Source organism: Rhinolophus sinicus, linkage group LG13 (genome assembly GCF_036562045.2).
Source record: "Rhinolophus sinicus isolate RSC01 linkage group LG13, ASM3656204v1, whole genome shotgun sequence".
Classification (NCBI taxonomy): domain Eukaryota; kingdom Metazoa; phylum Chordata; class Mammalia; order Chiroptera; family Rhinolophidae; genus Rhinolophus; species Rhinolophus sinicus.
In genome coordinates, this window is record NC_133762.1 from 29,919,964 (window position 1) to 29,941,754 (window position 21,791).

Sequence of the window (21,791 nt, forward strand, 5' to 3'; positions counted from 1 at the left end):
AGTTGCCTATGGCAGCACCTGTATCAGTTAGCTTCTGCTGTGTAACAAACCACCCCAAAACTTAATGGCTTAAAACAACACTGATTATTTCTCAAGTCCATGGTTAGCTGGGCAGTTCTTCTGGATGGAGGTAGATAAGCTGAGGCTTAGGGTAGCCTCACTCATGTCTGGAATCAGCTAGTACAGCGGGGAATTCTCACCTCCTTCAGCAGGCTCTCCCCATCCCTAACATGATAATTGTGTCATGACCATTGCACACAGCGATCATGACCTACTCACAGGTATAGCTGCAGGGGGCAGTGACTCATTGGGGCCACTTCTGGAATAATCTCCCACAGGCTCTATGCCTCCAACCCTTTCACCTTCACCTCCAGGCCCTGTTAGCCACCAAATGCCCAGCCACCATACCCAGGAAAGAGGACCTGCTCTAAGTGGTGCCCATCCTATGGTGAGCTGAGACCTCAGTCCCCAAGGAGGGCCACATGCTGTCTCATGAACCCCAGTGCTGGAAACATCACTCCAATCTAGACGTTCTCAGACCTAGAAGCTGCCCCTCTTCAATCCCCAGAGACTCTTCCCAGCTATCAGCCAAGTCCAGACTGCCCACTGGGCTGTGACCAGGGTGGTCTACAGCCCACGCTGCAACAGTTGCCATGGCCGTGGGAAGTTAGGGCCACTTTGGCTAGGAGGTTCTGTTCAGCTGCCCGTCACGTCTTGTTTACCAGTCTGACCTGGGGGCTGGGCTCACTGCGGGCCAGGTCAACCATCCAGAGTGAGGGCCAAGCCAGGCCCTTATGTATCACGTATTCACCCCCACCCAGCAGCCAAAGTCCTCACAACTTTGAGACATCCTCTGGGTACAAAGACAAAACTGCCCCCAGCACACTGTGGGGGGGACAGAGCCCTGGGCCTGCGCTGTGCAGACAAGGCTGAACTCAGGATGAGGACCCAGGTCCCCACATCCCTTGGGGCCCCAATGACAGTCGCCAGGGAACCACAAGCAGGGCCCAGGAGGAAGGCAGAGTCCGGAGTAGCACAGGAAAAAGGCAATTTTATTCTTCCAAGAAAATATACGAACAGGGTGAAGCAGCAGCATGCTGGCCACATGCCCTGTCCTAAGCAGGGGTCTGAGATGAGGCCGGGCCTGACCAGAGCTTGGGAGCAGCTCATGCGGCTCCCTATGGCCCTGGGAGGAGAACCAGGCAGGGCCAGGGGTGGGATTTTGTTCTGTTAGCACCAGGAACAGCCGCAGCTGCATGAGACAGGACTGGTGGCCCTGCCAACTCCACCTGAGCAATCCGGGGAGGGGCTGGCTGCAGAAGCCTCCCTGCAGGTGGTCACCTGAGTGTGATTCTCACATTCAGACCAATCTTGGTCCCCAAGCCCCCTGTAAACATGAGAATGGGCTCGTGACTGCCAAGTCCCTCAGGACAAGATGAGGGTCCGAGATGTGTGGCTGGGCTTCAAGCGGCCCAGAAGCTGCCGGGCTTTCTCCTGCATGAAGAGTTGGTCCCTGGTGCCCCCACAGGCCACCGTCTTCCAGGCGCTGGTCATCTAGGAGGAGGCAAGAGTTAGCATCCAGGAAGGGGCAGTGTGTTCCTAGCAAACCCTGGTGAGTCCAGTCTTGTGTTCTCCCCACCTTCCAGGTGGCCCTGGGGAAGTTGTCCATGTCTGGGCTCCCTCAGAAATGAAGCAAGCAGGCTGGACCAGAAAACACAGCCATGCCCCTTATGTGGACCAGCCCCCATGTGGGGAAAAGCTACAGCCACAGAGGCTAGTTAGGAGGAGCAGGGAGGGGTTCATACATGTAAGCAGGCAGGGCAGCCCCGCCCTCGAGGACTGGCACGTGCTAAGCAACTAAATCCAGAGACAAGAACTTAATTACAAGTGAAACCTGTGCCATAAAAGAGGGGCTTGAATGGAGGAGGGTCTGTAGCATGTGGGTTCTCTGAGCGAGTGGCATTGGGACTGAGATCTGAAACCTAAGTTAATCAGGCGTTCATTCAGGCAGAGGCAACAGCCTCTGCAAAGGCCCTGAGGTGAGAAGGGCAGCAGAGCAAGTCCCCAAGGGTGATACCGCATTCAGGGCCGGCACTCACTGGGGCAGGTGTTGGCAAGTGGCTTCGGGGCTTCTGGGCCGTCGCCAGCCTTTCAGGCTTGGCCTGCAGGAAGCCCTCATTGAGCAGGCTGTTGTCCTCTTTGACGCCTGGGAGGGTGAGGCTGGAGGTGTTTGATGGGACATGTGTCGGCTGAAATCAAAACAAGCCAAAGACTAATAACCATTTTGCCACAAGTTCTCAGTGGGAAGGAAAAATCCTGCAGTCCCTTCCGGGCACCATCCCCTCCTGGCTGTTGAGATCTTGGGCAGGACATGAGCTTCTCTAAGCGTCAGTTTCCTCTTCCAGATGGGGAGTTAGTTCATTTAAAGATTAAGAAAATATTTGGAAAGTGCCCATTTCAGCGCCTGGCACCTAGTAAATGCCTGATAATGTTGGGTCCTTTTACCTGAAGCTGGCTATTCCCCCACAGTTGTAGGCGGAGACAAGAGTGCTTTGGTTTCTCCTGGGACCAGAAACACCCAGGAGCGGGGCTGCAGCTACACAAAACGCCCTGGGCCTGTCCAGCCTCTCTGCTCTGCTTGGCCTTTATTTCCTGACAGTCTGCTGGGCTCGATGCTGTTATTACAGACAGGAACCTGAGGCTCAGATCCCAGAGAGCAAGTGCTGGTGTTACGACTCCAACCAGGCCCACTCCCTCCAAATCCTGTGCTCTTAACCACTTCCCATAACATTGTTCTTTTTGGTAATTATTTTACGTGCCCGATGCAATGCCAGAAGTAGGTCTACCATGAGGGCACTAAGTCCCAGCCTGGCAGGGATCGCTGACCAGAGTGAGGGAAGTTTCTTTGCAAGCAACTGTGGGTGCAGCAATGGTACTTGTAAGATCCGGTCAGGCAATCTTTTGTCTCATGACGTCTACCACCTCTCACTGCCTCCCACTGGGCACCAGAGCAAGACAGGCTTGCCCCATTGTCATCTTTGAGGAATCAACCTTGTGGCATGGTTTCTGGGGACCCAGCCTGTGTAGGCAACAGCTCCTGTGCTGAGCTCAGCCTGGAAACTGAACAGCACCCCTCCCAGGGCTGATATGCCTCAACCACCTGGCTGTGGCTCGACACATACCATCAGCCCTCTTTGGGGACACCCCCATGAGCAGGATGCAAAAGGAGGTGCCAGAGACCCACATTCATGGTATTCAAATGTCCTAGTAAATACAATTCCTGCCAAATAAAACTTTCTGCAAAGACAGGAACAGAAAGGAGCTGCTCTGACTGAAGCTGGGGGTGGGGGTGGGGGGGTGCCTACCCTCACTGCTGAGCTGGGAGCCGGGAAGCCCAGTCTGAGCGAGAATCACCAGACCGCTCCACCCCCAGGTCTTCCCCTCAGCTAAAGGGTCCCTAAGGCAGAGACCTCCAAGGACAGTCATCCTCCCTGGGGCACAAGAGCCTCTGCAGTTCTGGGGTGGGGGGTGGGGGGACAGTGTCTCTCAGACCCCTTACCAAGGACAGAGCCTTGGGCAGCGTGGACATCATCAGCTTCCCGTCCTCGTCCACGATGTCAAGAGCCAGGGACTTGCGGACTTTCTTGATGGGGCTGCGCCGAAGCTGTGGGCGGAGGGAGCAGGCGGTCAGGGCTGGGCTGGGCGTGTCCAGGGGCCCCGCTGCCCTCAGAGAACCTGGCCGACTGCAGGACGTGCCAGTGGGGATGGGGAGCGGGGGGCCAGAGGGACCAGGAGACGCTGCCCCATCAGACTCTAGGCCCAGAGAGGACTGTCACGCCAGATGCTGCAACAGGAAGCCAGGACACAAACGCCAACCTCCCCCCAGAGACCCGCTCCTCATCCCCAAATGGATGTCCCCTAGGACAGCCCCCCGGTCTCAAGTATCCCTCCTAAACAGGCCCAGAAAATCATCATCTAAGTTACAACTAAACCCCCCACCCTCAGGCAGTAACATGGAGATGTAAACCCCACGGGGCCCAGGCCATCCACCAACACTTGTGACGAGAATGTGTCAGCACCATCCCTGTGCCTTCTGTACAGCTCAGGGTTCAGGGTCCGGCTCCAACACCAGGGAGGGGGTCTGGGGTTAACTCACCCCCCCACCCAGCAGTGTGCCCCACTCAGGTGCTGCCACAGCTGCGGACCACCATCCAACACAGAGCAGAGGCCCGGGAAGGCCTGCAGTCAAGTTCTCACTACCTACATACCCAGGGGCCTAGTGGTGCCTCCCAGCCTGACTGCCCACCTGCCCCCTATAACCTCAGCCTGCCACCAGGGCACATTCCCATTTCCCTGCCTTTCTCCAGAGAGCATCCAGGAAAAGGGGGCACAAAGAAAAAGGGGGCATGGAGTCTGCCTGCTATGGAGACTCCAAAGGGCAGCAAGGGGAGGCGGGCCTGAGACAGCCCCTGCCATCCTCTCCACCCTACCTGACTGACATCCCCACCTGCCTCCCACGGCCCAGACACCTGACCGGCTCCTTTTCACTCGGAATCCTGTGTCCCTTTCTACGCCCTTAATGCTAAGTGTACTGAGCGTCACCAGTGTCTCTACCCACTGAACTCGAGGAGGGAGTGATCACATCTGGGTCTTCATCACGGCTCTCTCCACCCCACCCAGCCCACAGGCCACTTCAGAAGGGCCCAAACCTAACGCTGAAAAGCTAAGGGACTGTTCAGAGGATGAGGGGAGGGTCCCAGGCACCAAGCCTCCCCTCGGCAGGTTTCATGGATAACCACTCTGGGAGAACAAGCGCCTGGGGCCGCAGCTGCACTTCCCCCACGCATCCCTTTCACCAGCTGTCCCCAGACCCACTCCCCACCCTCATCTCACCTCCCTGCAGCTCCTGCCCCCGTGACCCAGGCTGGCAGCAAGAGGCTCTCCCGCCCCTGGCCACTCACCCCCGGCTTCCTCTTCTGCTTCTCGGGCCTCACTTCATCTTCAATGATGAGCTCAATGCCGGCCTCAGAGCGCAGAACCTCCTTCAAATCCTCCTCCAGATGTGGGGTCTGGGGCTGGGGGTAGGGGTGGGGGCACGTGAGACTCCCAGGATGGAGGATACGGGGCAGAAGCAGCCACACCCCGACTGTCTCAGGCAACACGGGAAGGAGATGCAGGGACGCTGGCCTCACATCCACTATTCAGAACCATTAACTGGCCCACCTTGGACAAGCAGACCTTGGCCTCAGTGCACGGAGGGCACGCTGGCAGGAGCACCCCCACATCGCCCCAGCAACCCTCACAATGCAGGTAACAGCCGTCATCCTCTGCAGGACAGAAACAGAGGCTGAGAGCAAGAGCCCAGCCCAAGGTCACGCGGCTGTGCAGTCAGAACCTGGACACACTCAAGCCCAAACTCCTTTACCCTTTTGTTCCACACTCATGGGGATGCTTAGTTCCATTTCCCTTTCTCAGGCCTGAGGGCTCCGCTCCAGGCAACCTCTCCAGCCTTAGGCGGCAGAGGCCAGAGGAGGGAGAGCGCTACTGAGCAGCAGCAGGTGTAGGGTTCAGCGATGCCTCAGGTCACTCGGAAAGCCCCTGTGTACTTTCATTCTAGTTGCCAAGGTCGGGTTTGCCCTCACACACCTGTTTGGCGAGCACGTGGATTTCGGAGCCGAGTCCCCTTTGGACAGGAAGGGGTAGTGCTGACCATAACTGGTACCTGGCCTGGGCCTGTCAGAGGGCGGGGGAGGCTACAGTCCCCTGACAGGCTTTCACACAAGGACCCCACGCAGTGCAAGGGGAGAGGAAGTGAGGGGAACACGCTGTAGATTTTGCTCATAGGTCCAATGTTTCTCTGCAACCAGCTTTTCTCTTACCTTCAACCGGTTTCTAAAACACCTGCCTGTCTCAGAAAGCCCCAGGTGCCAGCTCTCGTCACTGGAAAACCATCTCACGAACTGGGAGTAGGGGGAGGGTAGTTGGCACACGCGCCACGGAAGGTGCTTCCTCACGGGCCATCTCAAGCCCACCCCCGAGTGGCTTTCCAGTGTTTTGTAAAGAACCAGCAGTTAGGCAAGGGCTTCAGCGTGAGGAGCAATTTGCCACTTCCCCAAATTAGCCACAGCATGTGAGCGAGTCTTTCTCCATTCCAACACCTGCCCGTTTCCTTCCCAGCACTTACAATGCACTGGTAGTATCTGGTTATATAGGATGCCACTGGGTCTCCAGCACCAGCCAGCACCTGCCTAGCACATGGCAGGGGCTCGGGAACTGTGATGAATTGGTAGGTACATCAGCCTCAGTTTGCCTACTTGTAACATTAGGGTATCTGCAACTTCTCGGGGCTGCTGGGAGACTCCAATGAGATCTCAGAGGGAGAGGGCTCTGTGAAGCGTACATGGCTGGAACCAAGGAGGCCACACTGGCAGACCCACCCGACCACACCACATACCAGGGGCTTTAGTGGTCCGTACTTCTCCAGGGCATTCTTGAATGGGGTAGGCGTGTGGGGAGTGTTGTCCATGGAGTACTTCTGATCTGGGGTTACAAACCTGCCAGGGCCAGAGAACGAGGCTTAGGGACGGGGTTCGGGGCAGACAGCAGCCACTCTCCCGCCTTCCTGCCACCTGGACCGCTGGCATCGGCAGCAAGAAGGAAACCCCGGCTTGCGCTCTCTTCCCTGCTCACTCATCCACCCACCACACCACCCACAAGGGTGTTAAATAGGGACTGAGAGGAAGGGGCCATCCTGGGAAATAGGAAAGAACCAGAAGAGGCTAGGAGGGTCCCGGAGACCCAGGCAGGTGAAAGAACAGTGGAGAAGGTTGGTGGTCATCAGTCTATAACGAGGACTTTCTATGAAACAAGGCCAGGCCTGTGGCTGTCAAGAAAGGGGCCAGGGGCGGGGGTGTAAGGCGGGAATCCTGGAAGACCGCATCCCTCCCAACACCTCTCTCCAGACATCGAGTGGCAGCAGTGCCATTAAGGCAGGGCAGACATCAGGTACGAGATGGTGAGGCCAGTGTATGTGCTTAACTTACCCTCTTCCCAAGTCTCCTCAAAATGATCACAGGGGAAACAGAAACACGGAGGGAAAAGCTTTAGCAGAGAAACCTAGGGAGGGTCCGGTGCACAAGCAGAAATACTAAGCTTCTACCAGATGTGGCCCCAGCAATGTGTGATTTCTGCCTGCAATGCTGGGGAAGGGACAGAAGAGGCACCTCAAACCCCCAGTACCAGGGCTACAGGTACGGCCCAGCCCGCTGGCTGCGGGCAAACTTTGGTTCTGATGGCAGGTGCCAAACTCCACTTGCACGAGGCCTGTGAGACTTCAGTCAGCGGGAGACGCCCCCATAGCAGGCTCCCAAAGCCTGACTGGGGAGGTCCGAGGACATGGAGAAACACCCCCAGTGCTCAGGAATGCAGGTGCCACTCCTGGACAGGGCCGCCTGCAGCTGCCGTTCCAGTCACTTCCCTCAGCCTGCCAGGCATTCCACAGGGAGATAAAAGGCTAGAACAAGTACGAACCATACTTTTCTTCCTCACGACTGAGAGACTAGACAGGGATCCACCCAATATGTTCCCATGTCCTTGTTATCTGCCCCCTGGAACCCAGGGACCCCTCTAAAAGGATGAGCGAAGCCAGATAAGCACTGGTCAAACAGAAACACCTCGCAGTTCAAATGGCGGTTCAAAGGGATGACGCCGACCTGTGGTCCAACGTCTCTGTGGGCCATGGAGCTTCTGCAATCAATGTGAGAAAACGCGAGAACCTCTCTACGTCATAGCATCAGCAAGAACTGAGAATACACCGGTGTGAAAAAACGAAGGGAGGACAACTTGGTGAGGGAACACACAAGATGGCTTGGAGATGGAAACCATGTTCTTCGGGAAGCCGGCGGACTCAGCAGGTGGGGAACTGCAGAAAGCCAAGTGGATGAATAAGAGGGCAATCCTACGACGTTCTCCCCGAGTTCAAAGGCAACCGCTTAAGACAATGAATAGGAATATGAAGGTGAAAAGAGACAGAGACCAATGAACCTTGGTAGGAAGAATTCGAATTCCTAAGGTAGGAGGAAAGGGGCAGAGAGACGTCAGAGAAACAAGAATAAAAGAAATAACAGCACATTTGCTCAGTTCAAAGTTTAGTATTGAGTTTGAAATAACAATGGGGGGTGTGGAGGGAATTAACAAAGAGATAGCACACCTACATGTAGCCTGGTAAATTTCAGGAAGAACTGAAAAATAAATAAATAAATAAATAAAAACCACAAAAACAAATAACCCCTACAAGGATCCAGGGAGAAAAAAAAGATTTCCTACAAAGGAAAAACAGCCGGATAATGTCGGAAGTCTCCACACCATAAACGCCGTAAGAAAAAACAGAGCAGAGTCCACGGCTTAGGGTCACAACTATTCTCCCTCTGGATTTCTACTTCCAGCTCCTGTTGTTGAAAAACAGGGTATAGACAACCCAGACCTCAAAAAGCACAGGCCTCATACCTTCTGAAAATAATGTGGAAAAACACTCCATCTAACCCAGAAAAAACAAACCAACAAAAACGTAACATTTTAAAAGAGGGAAAGGTTTGCTCTTATGAACCAGTAGTCTTAGGGGTGTGTGTTACACAGCTCAGCCCAGGCCTCCCCCCCCACACACACACACGGCCCTGGTGACCCTGACCTCTCTCTCCTGTACTTCTCTACACCCAATGCACTCTAAACAGTGGCCTTATTTTAGTTCTTAAAACACAAAAGCGTGTTTCTACCCTGGACCCTTTGTCTCTGTGGTTCACTCTGCCTGGAATAATTCTTCCTCAGAATTCTGCCCGGCTTTTCCCCTGAGGGGACCGCCCCTGACCTATCTAAGTGAGAAACCCCTTGCCATGACTCTGTGATCCCCAGACCTGTATAATCTTCCCTGTCGTTTCCATCACCACCTGAAATACCACACACTGACTGTGTTTGGTTTTGTGTGTTGGTTAATGAACTGACCCTTCCGATAAACCCTAACTTCTATGGGGGGGAAACAATGGGGATATAAATTCAGTGGGCGAGGAAACCAGTCAAATTTGGAATTAAGTCCAAAGACTTCTTGCCTATAAAGTCTTGCAAATGTCACAAAGAATTTTGAAAGAGAAAATGGGAAAACCAAACAAGTCTTTTGTGCCAGTCACGTGGATGTGAACACTAAGAAGCAGACTTCCACTTCTGGCCAAAACGGAACATCAGGGACCAGATTGCCTCTCCCACCTGAAACAACAAAAATAACACCACAATCGATGAAACGATGGGTTTCAAGACACAGGACTTCCAGCAACAGTGACCTGAGAGACGGGAGACAAATGAGGTGAGCTGGCAGCACCGAGATGCCGGGCACAGCCTGGGGCAGAGGAACGCAGGTGAAGCTGGCACGGTCCTGAGTTGCAGACATGTGCAGAGCGTCCTCCTCAGATATTCATCAGGGCAGTAACTTATGCACACCTGAGCAGAGACGGCCTGAGACCAGGGAAGAACCACCAGAGGAGATCAGAGGAAACAGTGCGCGACACTCACAGGGCTGGACCAGAGCTCACGCCCACCAGCCAGCCTAGAAACCCTCCGCATCCTCAAGGCACTGGGTTTGGGATCGGAGGACCCTGAGCTAACCGCTACTCTGGTCCCACCTCATAAATCTTTAAAAGACCCAAAAGGATCAAACTATTTCAAAAAAATTAAGAGCATCGCAGAGAAGGCTCTAAAACAGTTACAGGAATACACAAGTATACAGCACCCAGCAAAGGAGAACTCAGGTCTGGCACCAAGTCAGATAATACCGGGCCTATAAAGCAGCAGAAATAACAGGTCAAGCAAGACCCAGGATGAGAGGGAAAACCCATCAACTGAAACTGAGACACACGCTAAAATCTGCAGACAAGGAAATTCAAACAGTTACTGGGGATGTATTTCATTATGTTCAAAAAGTAGAGATAGGGGAGATGTTTAAAAAGATCCAACTGAGCTTCTAGAGAAGGAAATACAATACCTGAGATGAAAAATGTCCCGGCTGGGGTTCCTGGGAGATTAGATGTGGCAGAGGAAAAGATTAGTACACATCAAGATACAGCAATAGAAAGCACCCAAAATGAAACAGAAAAAAATGAAGAATGAAAAAATGAGAACATTAGTAAGCGTGGGACGTCAAGTGGCCTAACACTTATGTAACTGTGGAGTCCCTGATGAGGACTGGGGATGGAAGGCCCAGGAAAAAATATTTGAAGAAATAATGACTGTAATGTTTCCAAATATGAAACGTTATCTATGTTAAATCTCAGGTCAACTGTCAAGAGACTGATCTCTGACCAAGGGATTCCTAAATCTTTTCAGAAATGCGTTATCGTTACGAGGGCTAAAATTCCAATCCCATAACTTGCTTGTGAAATAATAAACGGCAGTGCTTCTTCTGCAGCAAATGGAATAAGCAGAGCACAGTGAAGCAACTCTCTCTACCTGGAACTGAGTCACCATGACACAAGGAAGGAAACGTATTATGAAAGCCTTTCCCTAGAAACCCACAGGTGAGCAGCCTGCACAGGCTTCAGAAGGTGAAACGCTGTGCTTTGTAAGCCTGGGAGGCAGGGAGGCAGCTCCGGTCCTGAGAGAACTGAGGGAGTGTTTACAAGCACACATGTAAGGATGTGTGCTTGACACGTATGAAAGACACAGAGATTAAGTTTGTTATGGCAATTTGGACTCTCTCCATTCCTGAGATTAGAAAGCCACCAAATTAAAAAATAAATGAGTTAGGACAATGGCAAAGCACCAGACTACACTGACAAAAACGAGGTGTGGTGGCCACAAGGAGGCCACTTTCTTGAGTCTCAGGTGTTTTTCCAAGAGTGCCCTGCCCTCTTCAGTGATCCTGGCCCGACCACGCTGGCCAGTGCTGGGGGCACGGGTGGGCCCTATGCTCCTGGGCCAGCAGCGGGGGAAACGGTGGGCAGACACAGCACTCACGCAGCGTGTTTCTGATGCAGGGGTGTCTTATCCCGGTGCAGGGGCGTGGTGACCACCACCTTCTGGCTGCACACCGGGGTGGACGTCAGCGAGGGGCTCTCCAGCTCCAGTGTGTCCTGTTTGTTCCAGAAGTTTAAAAACTACCAGGGAAGACAAGGGAAACAAAACGAAGTGGTGACCTGTGGGGTGAGGTGAGACCCTCAAGACCCTTCCCCACCATGGCTACTCTGACAGGTCCCCTCCTGATCTAGGAGCGCTCCCACCGGTCAGGCACCAGAGAACAAGGGCTGGATCAGATCAGCAAGTTCACGTGGACCCCTGTACTCGTCATCGCCCCAATATCCTGCTTTGCCAGGTTGCTGGGAGGTCCACCTGCCAGCCCCATGTGCTGCTGCCAGTGAACGTAAGACAGAGAACAGTGACTGTGTGGGAACATCTCTTCCATGACCTGTGATGGACAGGGCACGGTGACAATGGCAGTGCAGATGCTGACAGTTAGACAGCACCTTGCCCTGTCAGGGCCAAGCCCTTCACACCAAGAATTTCGTGGAGTTTTCAGACCTCTGAGAGGTAGGGACTATTACAATCCCCTGTTTAGGTAAGAAAACCGAGGTTTACAGGAATTTATGAATCGATTCTTATGCTGAATGCTTGAGGACTCAAATCCAGACTTGAGCCAAGTCTGAAGCACTGCCCTCTCCCGCTCTCTGTCCTGGAGGTACCCTTGGGAGGGCCACTGCCCTGTGTGGGGTCCTCAGAGCAGGGCAGCCACCACGCCACCGTCCTGCACTGCTATTTGGCCAGCTCAGAGCTCTGCTGTCTTCCTTGTCCAGCCAGCCGTCCTGACGCGGGGACAGTTAGGGGCTAAACTGTGTTCTCCCAAAATTTATGTTGAAGTCACATGACTGACTGTATTTGGAGATAAGGCCTTTAAAGAAAGGATGAAGGCCCAATGAGGTCATGTGGGTGGGCCCTGATCCATAACACTGGTATCCTCAGATTATAAAAGAAGAGATTATAAGATTAGGATACAGACACACAGAGGGAAGCCCCTGTGAAGACACAGGGGGAGAAGATGGCCATCTGGAAGCCACAGAGAGAGGCCTCAGAAGGAACCAACCCTGCCCACACCTTATCTTCGACTTCCAGCCTCCAGAGCTGTGAAAAAATACATTTGTTAAGCCAGGCAGTGTGTGGTACTTTGCGATGGCAGCCCTAGCATAGCCCTCTTGGGAAAACCACTAGCATCCCCAGCACGTGGTCTCCCTGCAGCAGATGATGGGGCAGCCTCCTGAAATGTGCCATCTCTGCCTCGCTCTCTCACATCCTCATGAAGGGAGCCCACCCAGTGAGACCCAAAGCCTCCACCTGCCCTGCTCCTGCCCGGGACAGGGAAACGCTAAGACTTGTCTCAGCCAGACCCTCGTCCCTCAGCCCTACTACCCATCCCCCCACAGACCCAGGAGAGTGCACACCCCTCCGTTGCACCTATGGCCCCGTCCCCATCCTGCCCCCCACCCATCACTCACTCTGGACATCACACCTCTCACTCTGCCCTCTCCGCCTGTGTCTGCCTTTGTTCAAGGCAACTAACCCCTAAAACCCGGCTCAGGCACAATTCTTCAGAAAGCCTGAGGCCGCCCCTTGACCTGTAGGGAGGAGGGGCCTCCTGAGCAGCACTCAGAACACAGGAAGGTCTGAATGGCTCAGTAACCGCTGGCCTCAGAGCATGTCCCACCCTACATTCCCACCAACTGTTACAAGCCTCTCCCCAGCACCCGCTGTCCTCTTTATCTTTGCTCCCAGTGCTCGCCAATCTGGTAGGAAGTAGGTGCTCAATAAATAATTCTTTTAACAAATACTGAGTCCCTTCCCTTCGTTGCCCATGTGTCCCCAGCTCAAACAATTCCTCTTCCTCATGGAAGGCTTCCTGGATGACAGCCTCTCCCCAGACTAGATGCACTGCCCTTCATTCCATGTCTCACGTTTATTTGGTCTTTTCTTACTAACTGGTCTTCCTGCCAGAATGTAAGCTTTGTGAGGGCAGAGCCAGGCTTGTTTCTGCTCACCCCTCCGTCCCCAGCCTCTCACCCAGCAGACAATCCATGAGTACGTGTTGAATGAATGGCATGTCTGCATGCCAGGCCCTGTACTGGGTAAACAGAACCCGGTGAGGAGTCGGGGTGGGGTCCACACACCTGGGAGGGCGAGAAAGGCAGGGTCTTGACAGGTGTGCTCTTGGGGGTGAGGCTGTTGCAGGAGTCCACGAAGGACAGGCTGGCGCTGTTCTCCGTGACGGGGGACAGGGTGACGCGCCTCTTCTTCTGCCGCTTGAGCACAGAGGGCGGCGTGCCAATGCCCAAGCCCCCCACTTCAGTGTTGGGGGAAATGGGGATCAGCTCACCCCGGCTGCCACGGCTCAGGTCGGAGATGGTGTGGCCGTCCAGGCGGTACTCTGTCACGCTGGGCCCGGCATGAGCGGACTGGCGGGGCGGTGGCACCTGCTGCTGCTGTGGTGGCTGAGGCTGCTCGGGGCTGCTGCTGACACTGCCCTCTGCAGACGGCTCCTCGGGGAGGTCAAATTTACTCAGGTCACACCAAGCATCGGGGTCCTGCCCAGAGAGGGGGGTTTAGGAGTCACTGTAATTACTCTGCTCCTCTACCAGCTGATACAAGGACTCATTCATTAAAGGAAAACACATGAGTGTCACGTACAATCCCACAGCCCAGAAACAATCATTAACATTTTTGCACGGATCTCCGATGTCTGTGTATTTATGTTTGGAAATATAAATAGAAGACATGTTGTGCATATGGCTGCTTGCTGTTATTTTAAAAATGTGGGCAGCTGGTTGGCTCGGTGGTTGGAGCGCAGTGCTCATAACACCAAGGTCGCCAGTTCGATTCCCACATGGGCCAGCGAGCTGCGCCCTCCACAACTAGACTAAAAACAACTTGACTGGGAGCAGATGGGTCCTGGAAAAACACACTGTTCCCTGATAAAATTTTTAAAAAATAAATAAATACATAAAATAAAAATATAAAACGTTCCGTATACCATTTAAGATACAAAAGGCACAAAGAAAAATACAAAGAAAAGCCCGATAGCCAACAATAAGCGAAAGAAATAAAACCTTATCACTGAAGCCCTATGTCCACCTCCCCTCACATCCTCTGACTATAGATAAGAAACCACTATCAGAATTTAGAATTTACCATCCTTATGCATTTCTTTAGCATTTTCCCATGTACGTGTTCCTAAATATCTAGTATTTTGCATGTTTTTCATCATAGTATAAATCATTTCTGTATCTTGCTTTGTTCCATTTAAAATTTCCATAAAGCAGGAATAATAATACCTAATTCTATTACCTATGAACTCAATGTTTACTATTAATTAATATTAGCTGTTATGGTGAAAATTTTTCAATTCTTATAATTTTTATGACTGCAAAACGTCAGCATATGACTGTCAGTTACTTCACTATTCCCCTTATGTTGGACACTTAGTTTTCCCCCTAATTTTAAAAAATGAATCTTTATGAACATCTTAAAAATCTGCATTTCTAGTTATTTCCTTAATACAGAGGGGAAGAAGCGGGAGTTGTGGGCCCAAGTCTGTCCCTGGGTTTCAGGGTCTTCATTTGCAGTCACATTCGAGAGGAAGCAGTGCTTGGGCTCTGACAGCCTGTCAATCATGGGTGCCCCCTAAGCCACTTCACCGAAGCTATTTCCAATCCCACAATGACCCTGCTAGGGAAGCAATATGTCCCTCTTTCATACTGAAGACCCCAGGCCAGAGAGGGTACGATCTGCCCAAGGTCACTAATTTTCTGAGTAACCCTGAGAGGCATACCCAGGTCTTGGCCCAGCAAATTACACCCCAGCCAAAAGGCTTCTGGACAGAAGCTTCCATTTGGGTCCCTGGAGGTGTGATCCTGAGTAGACCCAGATGCCCCTAGTGACGATTTCTGACCCATGGGACTCCCAGCAGCCTGGGGCAGTCCATTCCTAAGGGCCAGCTCAGTGCAGTGCTGACTTCGGTCCACACTCCCAGCAGACCCCAACCTGGGGGTGGCCCCAGAACTGATGGCATCTAATAGACCAGAGAACATCCTGCAAGGACTTCGGAGGCGCTGCAAGGGAGGCACCAACAGCAGCATTTCTGCAAATGATGTAACAACTGAACTCCACTGGCTGCTGAAAGTCATCGTGGAAGAGCCCCAGGTTATGCCGACAGCGGGGCCTCATGCGTGGCCCTGGCACTCACCAGCTGTGATGGCGGACAGGCCTCCTAACCTCTGCTGAGCTCGGATGGCTCCCTGGAGATGAGACCGCCACCCACTTCACAGGGCTGTTAAAGGACTACCAGAGAGCATGTGTGTAGGTAGCAAGTCACAAGCCCAGCACATAGTAGGCACTCAAATGCTAGATACTATAATTACTAAGCCTTGCAGACACTGGTGCTCAATAAAAGTGAGCTCCCCTCTCCCTTTCTCTGTGCCCATCAAGTAGAGGAAGATACAGAAGAGTCTGAGGATGAAGGAAGCAACAGCATGAAGTACCTACAGTGCTGGGAACAGAATGGGCCCAACTCTCATCTCAACACTCCCGAGGGCCCAAGGGAGGGACCGAACACGGCAGCCTCTGGGCTATTTGCTGCACAGACTGAAGCTACTCAGAAGTTCCTTGGAGTGGAAGGGACACTACAGATGGACCCTGCAGCTGGTGCTAAGAGATGAGACGCAGCGTCAGAGGGACTGAGAGACGGCCCCCCCGGAGACAGTACAATCCAACCCCACACTGAGGAAGACAGTGAAAGCACAGCACACAGGTCAAGACTACCAAGCTTACTCGCTGTGTGACCCTGGGCCCATGTTTGACCTCTCTGAGCCTCAGTCACATCTACAAAACAGAGAAAGGACATACCTCACAGAACACTGGATGGACTGTACAGTAAGCTCAGAACCTGGCTTGTCATGTTTAGCAAGGAGAGGGAAGACCAAGTGGGAAGGTGAATGCGGGGCACCCCCCTCCCCTGAATTCCACTGCCCCTGCTGGCCAGGCCTCTGGCCACTATCTTCTGTGATCTGTTCCACACCATGACAGCTGGGGATGCCACACCAAGAAGGGGGTTCTCACCACAGAGCTCTCTGCCAAGGGGCACAACCCACAGCCAGCTCGGCCTCAGGGCCTGACACACGAGTAATCAGAACCCACTCATTGCTCCAGCCCCAGCACTTTCCAGGCCCCTCTCTAGGGACACCCAACCATCAGTGGTGCCACAAACACCAAACTCAACTGTGCCATTATTGGCCTCAAACACCCTCCCCCGTCACCCTCAAGGATGCAGCGCCAGTGCCCCCTCTTCTGGGGAGCCCTCCCACCCCACCCTGTGGGGTACAGTGTGAGTCAGGAGCTCCTTGAGGACAGGGACTAGACAGCAACTATGTCAGTATCCCCAGGTCCGGGCTGGAGGCTGGCACTTAGCATCAGCTCTGTAAATGTTATTGGGATCATAAGTGAACACCCACCGGAGGACGCCCTGCTGGGGGGTGCTCCGGGCCCACGGGGAAGTGCTGTCACCAACATTACCGACTCAATCAAGTCCAGGGCTTCCGAGAGGCTGGACTCCACGGCTGGGATGAGGAGGTTTGCGGCCTCCACCACCCACTTGTAGGGCAGGCTGCTTTCTGGAGAGGAGCCCTCCTGGTCGTCACGCGTGGGGATGTCGTCCAAGGGCTCTGGGGTGTGCACTCTGTCCAGCCCTTCAGGGACAGCGTCCTGCTCCTTAGCAGGGACGGCTGCTGTGGCCTCTTCCTCACTACTTTCCTCTTCCTTTATGGCAGGGAGCGCCGGGGGCCAGTTGGTCACAAGACTTCCCTGTGGGACACAAGGGAACACTGTTTGGAGTTTTTGTTATGAGATCGGGACTATGCTGTATTCCAGCTGAACACGCACAACCTGAAGCGAATAAGGAAACTCGGATGAACCCAAATTAAGTCTCAAAGAGCCGGCCTTCGAAAATATCCCTATCGTGAAAGGCTAAGACAAGCTCATGAACTGTTCAAGATAAAAGAGAACAAAAGAGATGACAACTAAAGGCAATGTCTGATCCTGATTGGATCAGGGGTGGGGAAACACGGAATATGGGCTGTAGATTTCAGATATAAGTCCTGAACCAGTGTTACATTCCCTCAATTGGATAGAACTGTATTGTGGTTATGTAAGTGAATGCCTTTGTCTTTAGGAAACACACACTGAAACATTAATGGATAAAGAGGCACCATGTATGTAACCGACCATCTAATGACTCAGATTTTAAAAACATAACACGGATATATATAAAGCAAGTCTGGCAAATGTTAAAAACTAATGAAACCAATAGAAGAGGTCTTTGTACTATTCTTGCAGCTTTTCTGTACGCTTACCGTAATACTCGTCAAAATCAAAGTGGAAAAATGAGGGTATACTAATTTTGTGACAGAAAAAAATACATATAGGAACATCCTTTGTGGCAATAGCTCTCCTGGCAGAACCTTGGAAACAAGCTTGACGGTAGCCTGAGAGACCCCAGTGCAGCCCTGAAAACGGCACGTGATTAACAGAGGCCACATGGGGAGTGAAAGCGCGGAGCAAAGTCCCTGCTGATGGGGGCGCACTGGAGTCAGGGAGAGGGCACTGGCTCTGATTCAGAGCTTTGCCATTTATGAGCTGACCTGGGGCGAGCTGTGTGACCTCTGAGTTCCCGTGTCCTTGCCTGCAGGACAACACGTAGGCTCCCATGCAGGGGCGTTGTAAAGCATCCAACCTAAATACCAGCTATTACTACTGCTGTTGTCATCCAGTGCCCTGATGGAAATGGTTTGTGACACAAGCCAAGGGAAAAAAGCCTGTAAGAACAGATTTGATTAAAAGCTTGCAACTGCTATAATTGGAGGGACGAGGAAAATGTCACGAACATTGTGGGAATCCTGCTTCGGAAAAACAGCCACTTTGAAGAACTGTTTGGCAATTTCTTATAGAGTTAGGTACACACGTTATCGTATGACCCAGCAGTCCCACTCCTAGATTAGGTACCCAAGAGAAATTAAAAGTTATGTTCATAGCTCTGGACTTTCGTCTTTCGCATGTTCTCCTGATCCTTTTTCCACTATCCCACGTGGCCTCCTATTTTCTCCTTGTATCCTCCTGCACTCACGCTCCCACCCCCCGTGTCCGTTCCCCGACCTTTCCCGTGTTCTCCCCGCCACGCACCCACTTGCCGGGCGGCCTGGCCGCAGACACGCTGGACGGCGGAGCGCCAGTGGAAGGCCGAGTTCCACCGCTGGAGCTCCTACATGGTGCACTGGAAGAACCAGTTTGACCATTACAGCAAGCAGGATCGCTGTTCAGACCTGTGACCCAGGCGGGACCCCACGTCCCGCCGCCTGCCCGCCCTCCCGGCCCACTAGCTGTATATACTATTTATCTAGGGGCTGGGATATAACAGAGGAGCCCTAGACCCTCCCCACCCCGACTTTCCCCCTGGGTTCCCGGTCCTCTGCATGTCTCGGCCGAGCCCCCTCCCCCGCGGTGCCTTCGCCCCTCTGGGCTGCCAATAAACTGTTACAGCCACAGGCGTGTAAAAAAAAAAAAAAAAAAAAAAAAAGTTATGTTCATAAAACCCATACACAGATGTTTACGGAAGCTTTACTTGTAAACCCTAGCTGGAAACAGTGTCCCTCGGCTGGTAAACAGATCAACTGTGGCACAGCCATACAACAGAATATCGCACAGCAATAAAAAGCAACAAACCACTGATACATGGAACTCATGGATAAATCTGAAAGGCATGATGCCAAGACAAAGAAACCAGACACAGAAGAGACCAGATTGTATGGGACTCCATTTATGTGACTTTCTTAACAAAACTGCAGAGACAGAAAACAGGTAAGTGGTTACCAGGAACTGGGGGTGGGAGTGGGGGTGGGATGGGGGGTTGACCACATGTGGGACTTTTTAAAGGGTGATAGAAATCGACTGTGGTGATGGTTACATTTGTCCAAACTCACAGAACTGTCTACTAAAATGGGTGATTTTTTTACTGGCAGTAAATTATACATTTATGAAATGAAGGGATGAGGAAGGTACCAAATAAACTGGGAAAAAGTTACTCCATGATAAATGGGTAATATCCTTAACACTTAAATAAAAGTTTACAAATCAATGAGAAAAAAAGACAAAAGGCAAGTCAAAAAATTAAGGAAAAAAGGTCAACCGCACCAGCAATAATAAATAAAATAAAATAAAACCCAACCGATATTCCATTGTAGCTCATAAAACCGACAGACATTTTTATATAATCACAGCCAGCGGTGACAATGGTGGGGGAAAGCAGGCAGTCCCATGCTTACTGACAGAATAAAATGGTGTAGCCCCTTGGGTGGCAATTTGGCTATGCGTATACACTATTTGACTGAGTCATCCCATATCTGTAAAATTAACCCACATAAATAGGTACATGTACAAAGAATTTGAACGGGGATGTTCACTGCAACACATTGATGGATATAGTGACAGATGTTCACCAATAGCTACAATGGAATATCGGTTGGGTTGTATTTATTTATTCATATGGTCAATTCAAGAATGGTCTATAGACACGTGACACGGAAAGAGAGAAGTAGAAAAAGAAATGTGTAAGAAGATAGTGTGAGAAATCACATTGGCTCATTTTAAACTTACTACCCTTAGTAACAAGTGTTGACAAATATACTAAACAATATGTTGGTTCTCTCTGGAAGTTGAGATTAGTGAGCTCAGCCTCCTGTACTGTTCAATTTTGTCAAGTTTTTAACTCTACAGTGATCGGGTATGACTTTTGAGGCCCTGGGGGACATTTACAATTGCAAGCATTGACCAGTGAGTGGGGAACACAGGAGGTGGTCCCATCCACAGATTAACAGGCAAACATTTCCCATAGGCAATCTAGGAAAATGTATTAAGTTTTTAAAGAGTATGACTGTCCAGCCCTAAGAATTTCTCAAGAAATAATTGAGTAAAGGAGCAGTGATTTAGCTACAAGGTCAACCATCCGTTTTGTTTTCTAATAACAAAAAGTCAGTTATAACCTTATTTAAATAAATAAGCAACACAACAGAACCATTAAAAGGAATGGGGGTACTCAGGGTCGTGGTCTGGGGCTTATCCTTGCCCTGCGCTGGCCAGCACTCCAGAGGCAAAGTGCCAGGGGACAAAAACCAAGTTCTAAACCGACTCTCAGCCACGTAGGATTTTCAGAGACTAAGGAAGGTCTGTATGCTCTTCCCTAGGCAGCGCCTGGTTGGCACCCCCACAGAAGAGGCTTCGCAGAGTCCCCAGCCTCACCTTTACTTGACCTCCCTATAGTTTAACAATAGATTGATCCCCTGTGGCTTGATCTCAGAAGGTCCCCTGTCCCACCCAGTTCCCTGTTTTAGAAAATTACCCTTATGATTAATACCCTTAGGCTTATTGATCACAATCTCTATGGTCCAGCATTCTTTCCAGGCTACTCCCATCATTGTTCCACCAGAGAATCGCGTGGCCAGAGGGAAGGCTCCAAGCAGACCCCAGGAACCATCAGGTGGCCTTTAGAGGAAGGCCCAGATTTGCCCTTAAATACCCCCAGCCCCTCTGAGAACATTAAGGCAGTTTTTGGAAATGTTAACCCACTGCTTTCTCAGACCACTGGTGCTCTGATAATATACTTAGTCTGTGACCCAACTCGTGTGTCAATCTAGTGGCTGAGACGAGCAGGCAGCTCGGGCCCGGGACTCAGTTTGACCTCTGAAAGATAACTTCTCCATGACTGCTGATGCCCACGGTTTCTTTGTTATGGCATGCATGCTTTTTCTTCAAGTAAAAGGATTAAAAACAGTACTTAGATATACAAGAGTCAGAAGTAGACTCCTCTGGTTAAGGGACGTGTGGGGAGTTGACTGGGGAAGAAGTCGCTTTACGTTTCATTTTATACCTTCCTCTACCATTTAAATTTGTTATCCCAGAGATGCATTTGTAGAAGAGAATCAAGAGACATTCTCTGAAGCTGAAAAATCAAGAAATAGAGGCAAAAACATTATGTAATGTTTCAGCCGGGAACTGGAGCACTACAGTGATGAACAAGTTATATCCAGTCCCCAGTAAGAGAAGGGGACCAGAAAAATATCATTCAATAGCTCATGATTACGGAAAAGATTAGAAAACAGTGTAGAAGTGTGTTCCCAGACACCCAGCACTGTCAGATATTTACATTTTGACATGTTTGTTTCAAATCTTCATTTTTTAAAGAATCACGAGAGATACATTGGAAAAATATCAAAAAATTTGCTCTAGGGTGTGGGACGGGCCAGGATAACATATGCATGTTGGTTCCATTTTTACAATTGCAAAGCAAAATACCAAACGATTTCATTTAAATGATCTTCTAGGAAACCATATTCAAACTATAGAGACAAAACAGGTCAGGGGTGCCGGGGCTACCGGTGGGAGGAGGGCTGACGAAAAGGGGTGCCAGGGAGTTTTGGGGGTGATTGCAATGTTCTGTATCTTGATTGTGGTGCTGGTTACATGACTTTTTTGTCACAACTCAGAACTATACAATAAACACAATGAATTTTACTGTGTGTGAATTATACCTTAATAAACCTGTTTGTTTTTTTAAATTGCAAACTTGCTTTTAGTACGAAAACGCTGAGAAGAGCAACAGATAGGAAGGAAGCCGTTGCTAAGGACAAAGGCTGAGAACAATCCTCAACTTTGTGTGTCAGCGT

The 21,791-nt window shown here is 51.3% G+C and overlaps 1 protein-coding gene across 1 annotated transcript in view; it reads right to left on the bottom strand.

Moving 5' to 3' along the window:
* Positions 1-1,031: 1,031 nt before the first annotated feature.
* Positions 1,032-21,791, bottom strand: part of MYBL2 (MYB proto-oncogene like 2) — a 31,692-nt gene continuing 10,932 nt past the window's right edge. The window contains exons 7-14 of the mRNA XM_074317918.1: positions 16,594-16,881; positions 13,197-13,610; positions 10,999-11,138; positions 6,455-6,554; positions 4,962-5,075; positions 3,560-3,664; positions 2,100-2,249; positions 1,032-1,554 (exon numbers count right to left, since the gene is read on the bottom strand). Coding sequence (XP_074174019.1) covers positions 1,426-1,554; positions 2,100-2,249; positions 3,560-3,664; positions 4,962-5,075; positions 6,455-6,554; positions 10,999-11,138; positions 13,197-13,610; positions 16,594-16,881 — 1,440 coding nt within the window. The 3' untranslated portion in view covers positions 1,032-1,425. The remainder of the gene's footprint in view (positions 1,555-2,099; positions 2,250-3,559; positions 3,665-4,961; positions 5,076-6,454; positions 6,555-10,998; positions 11,139-13,196; positions 13,611-16,593; positions 16,882-21,791) is intronic.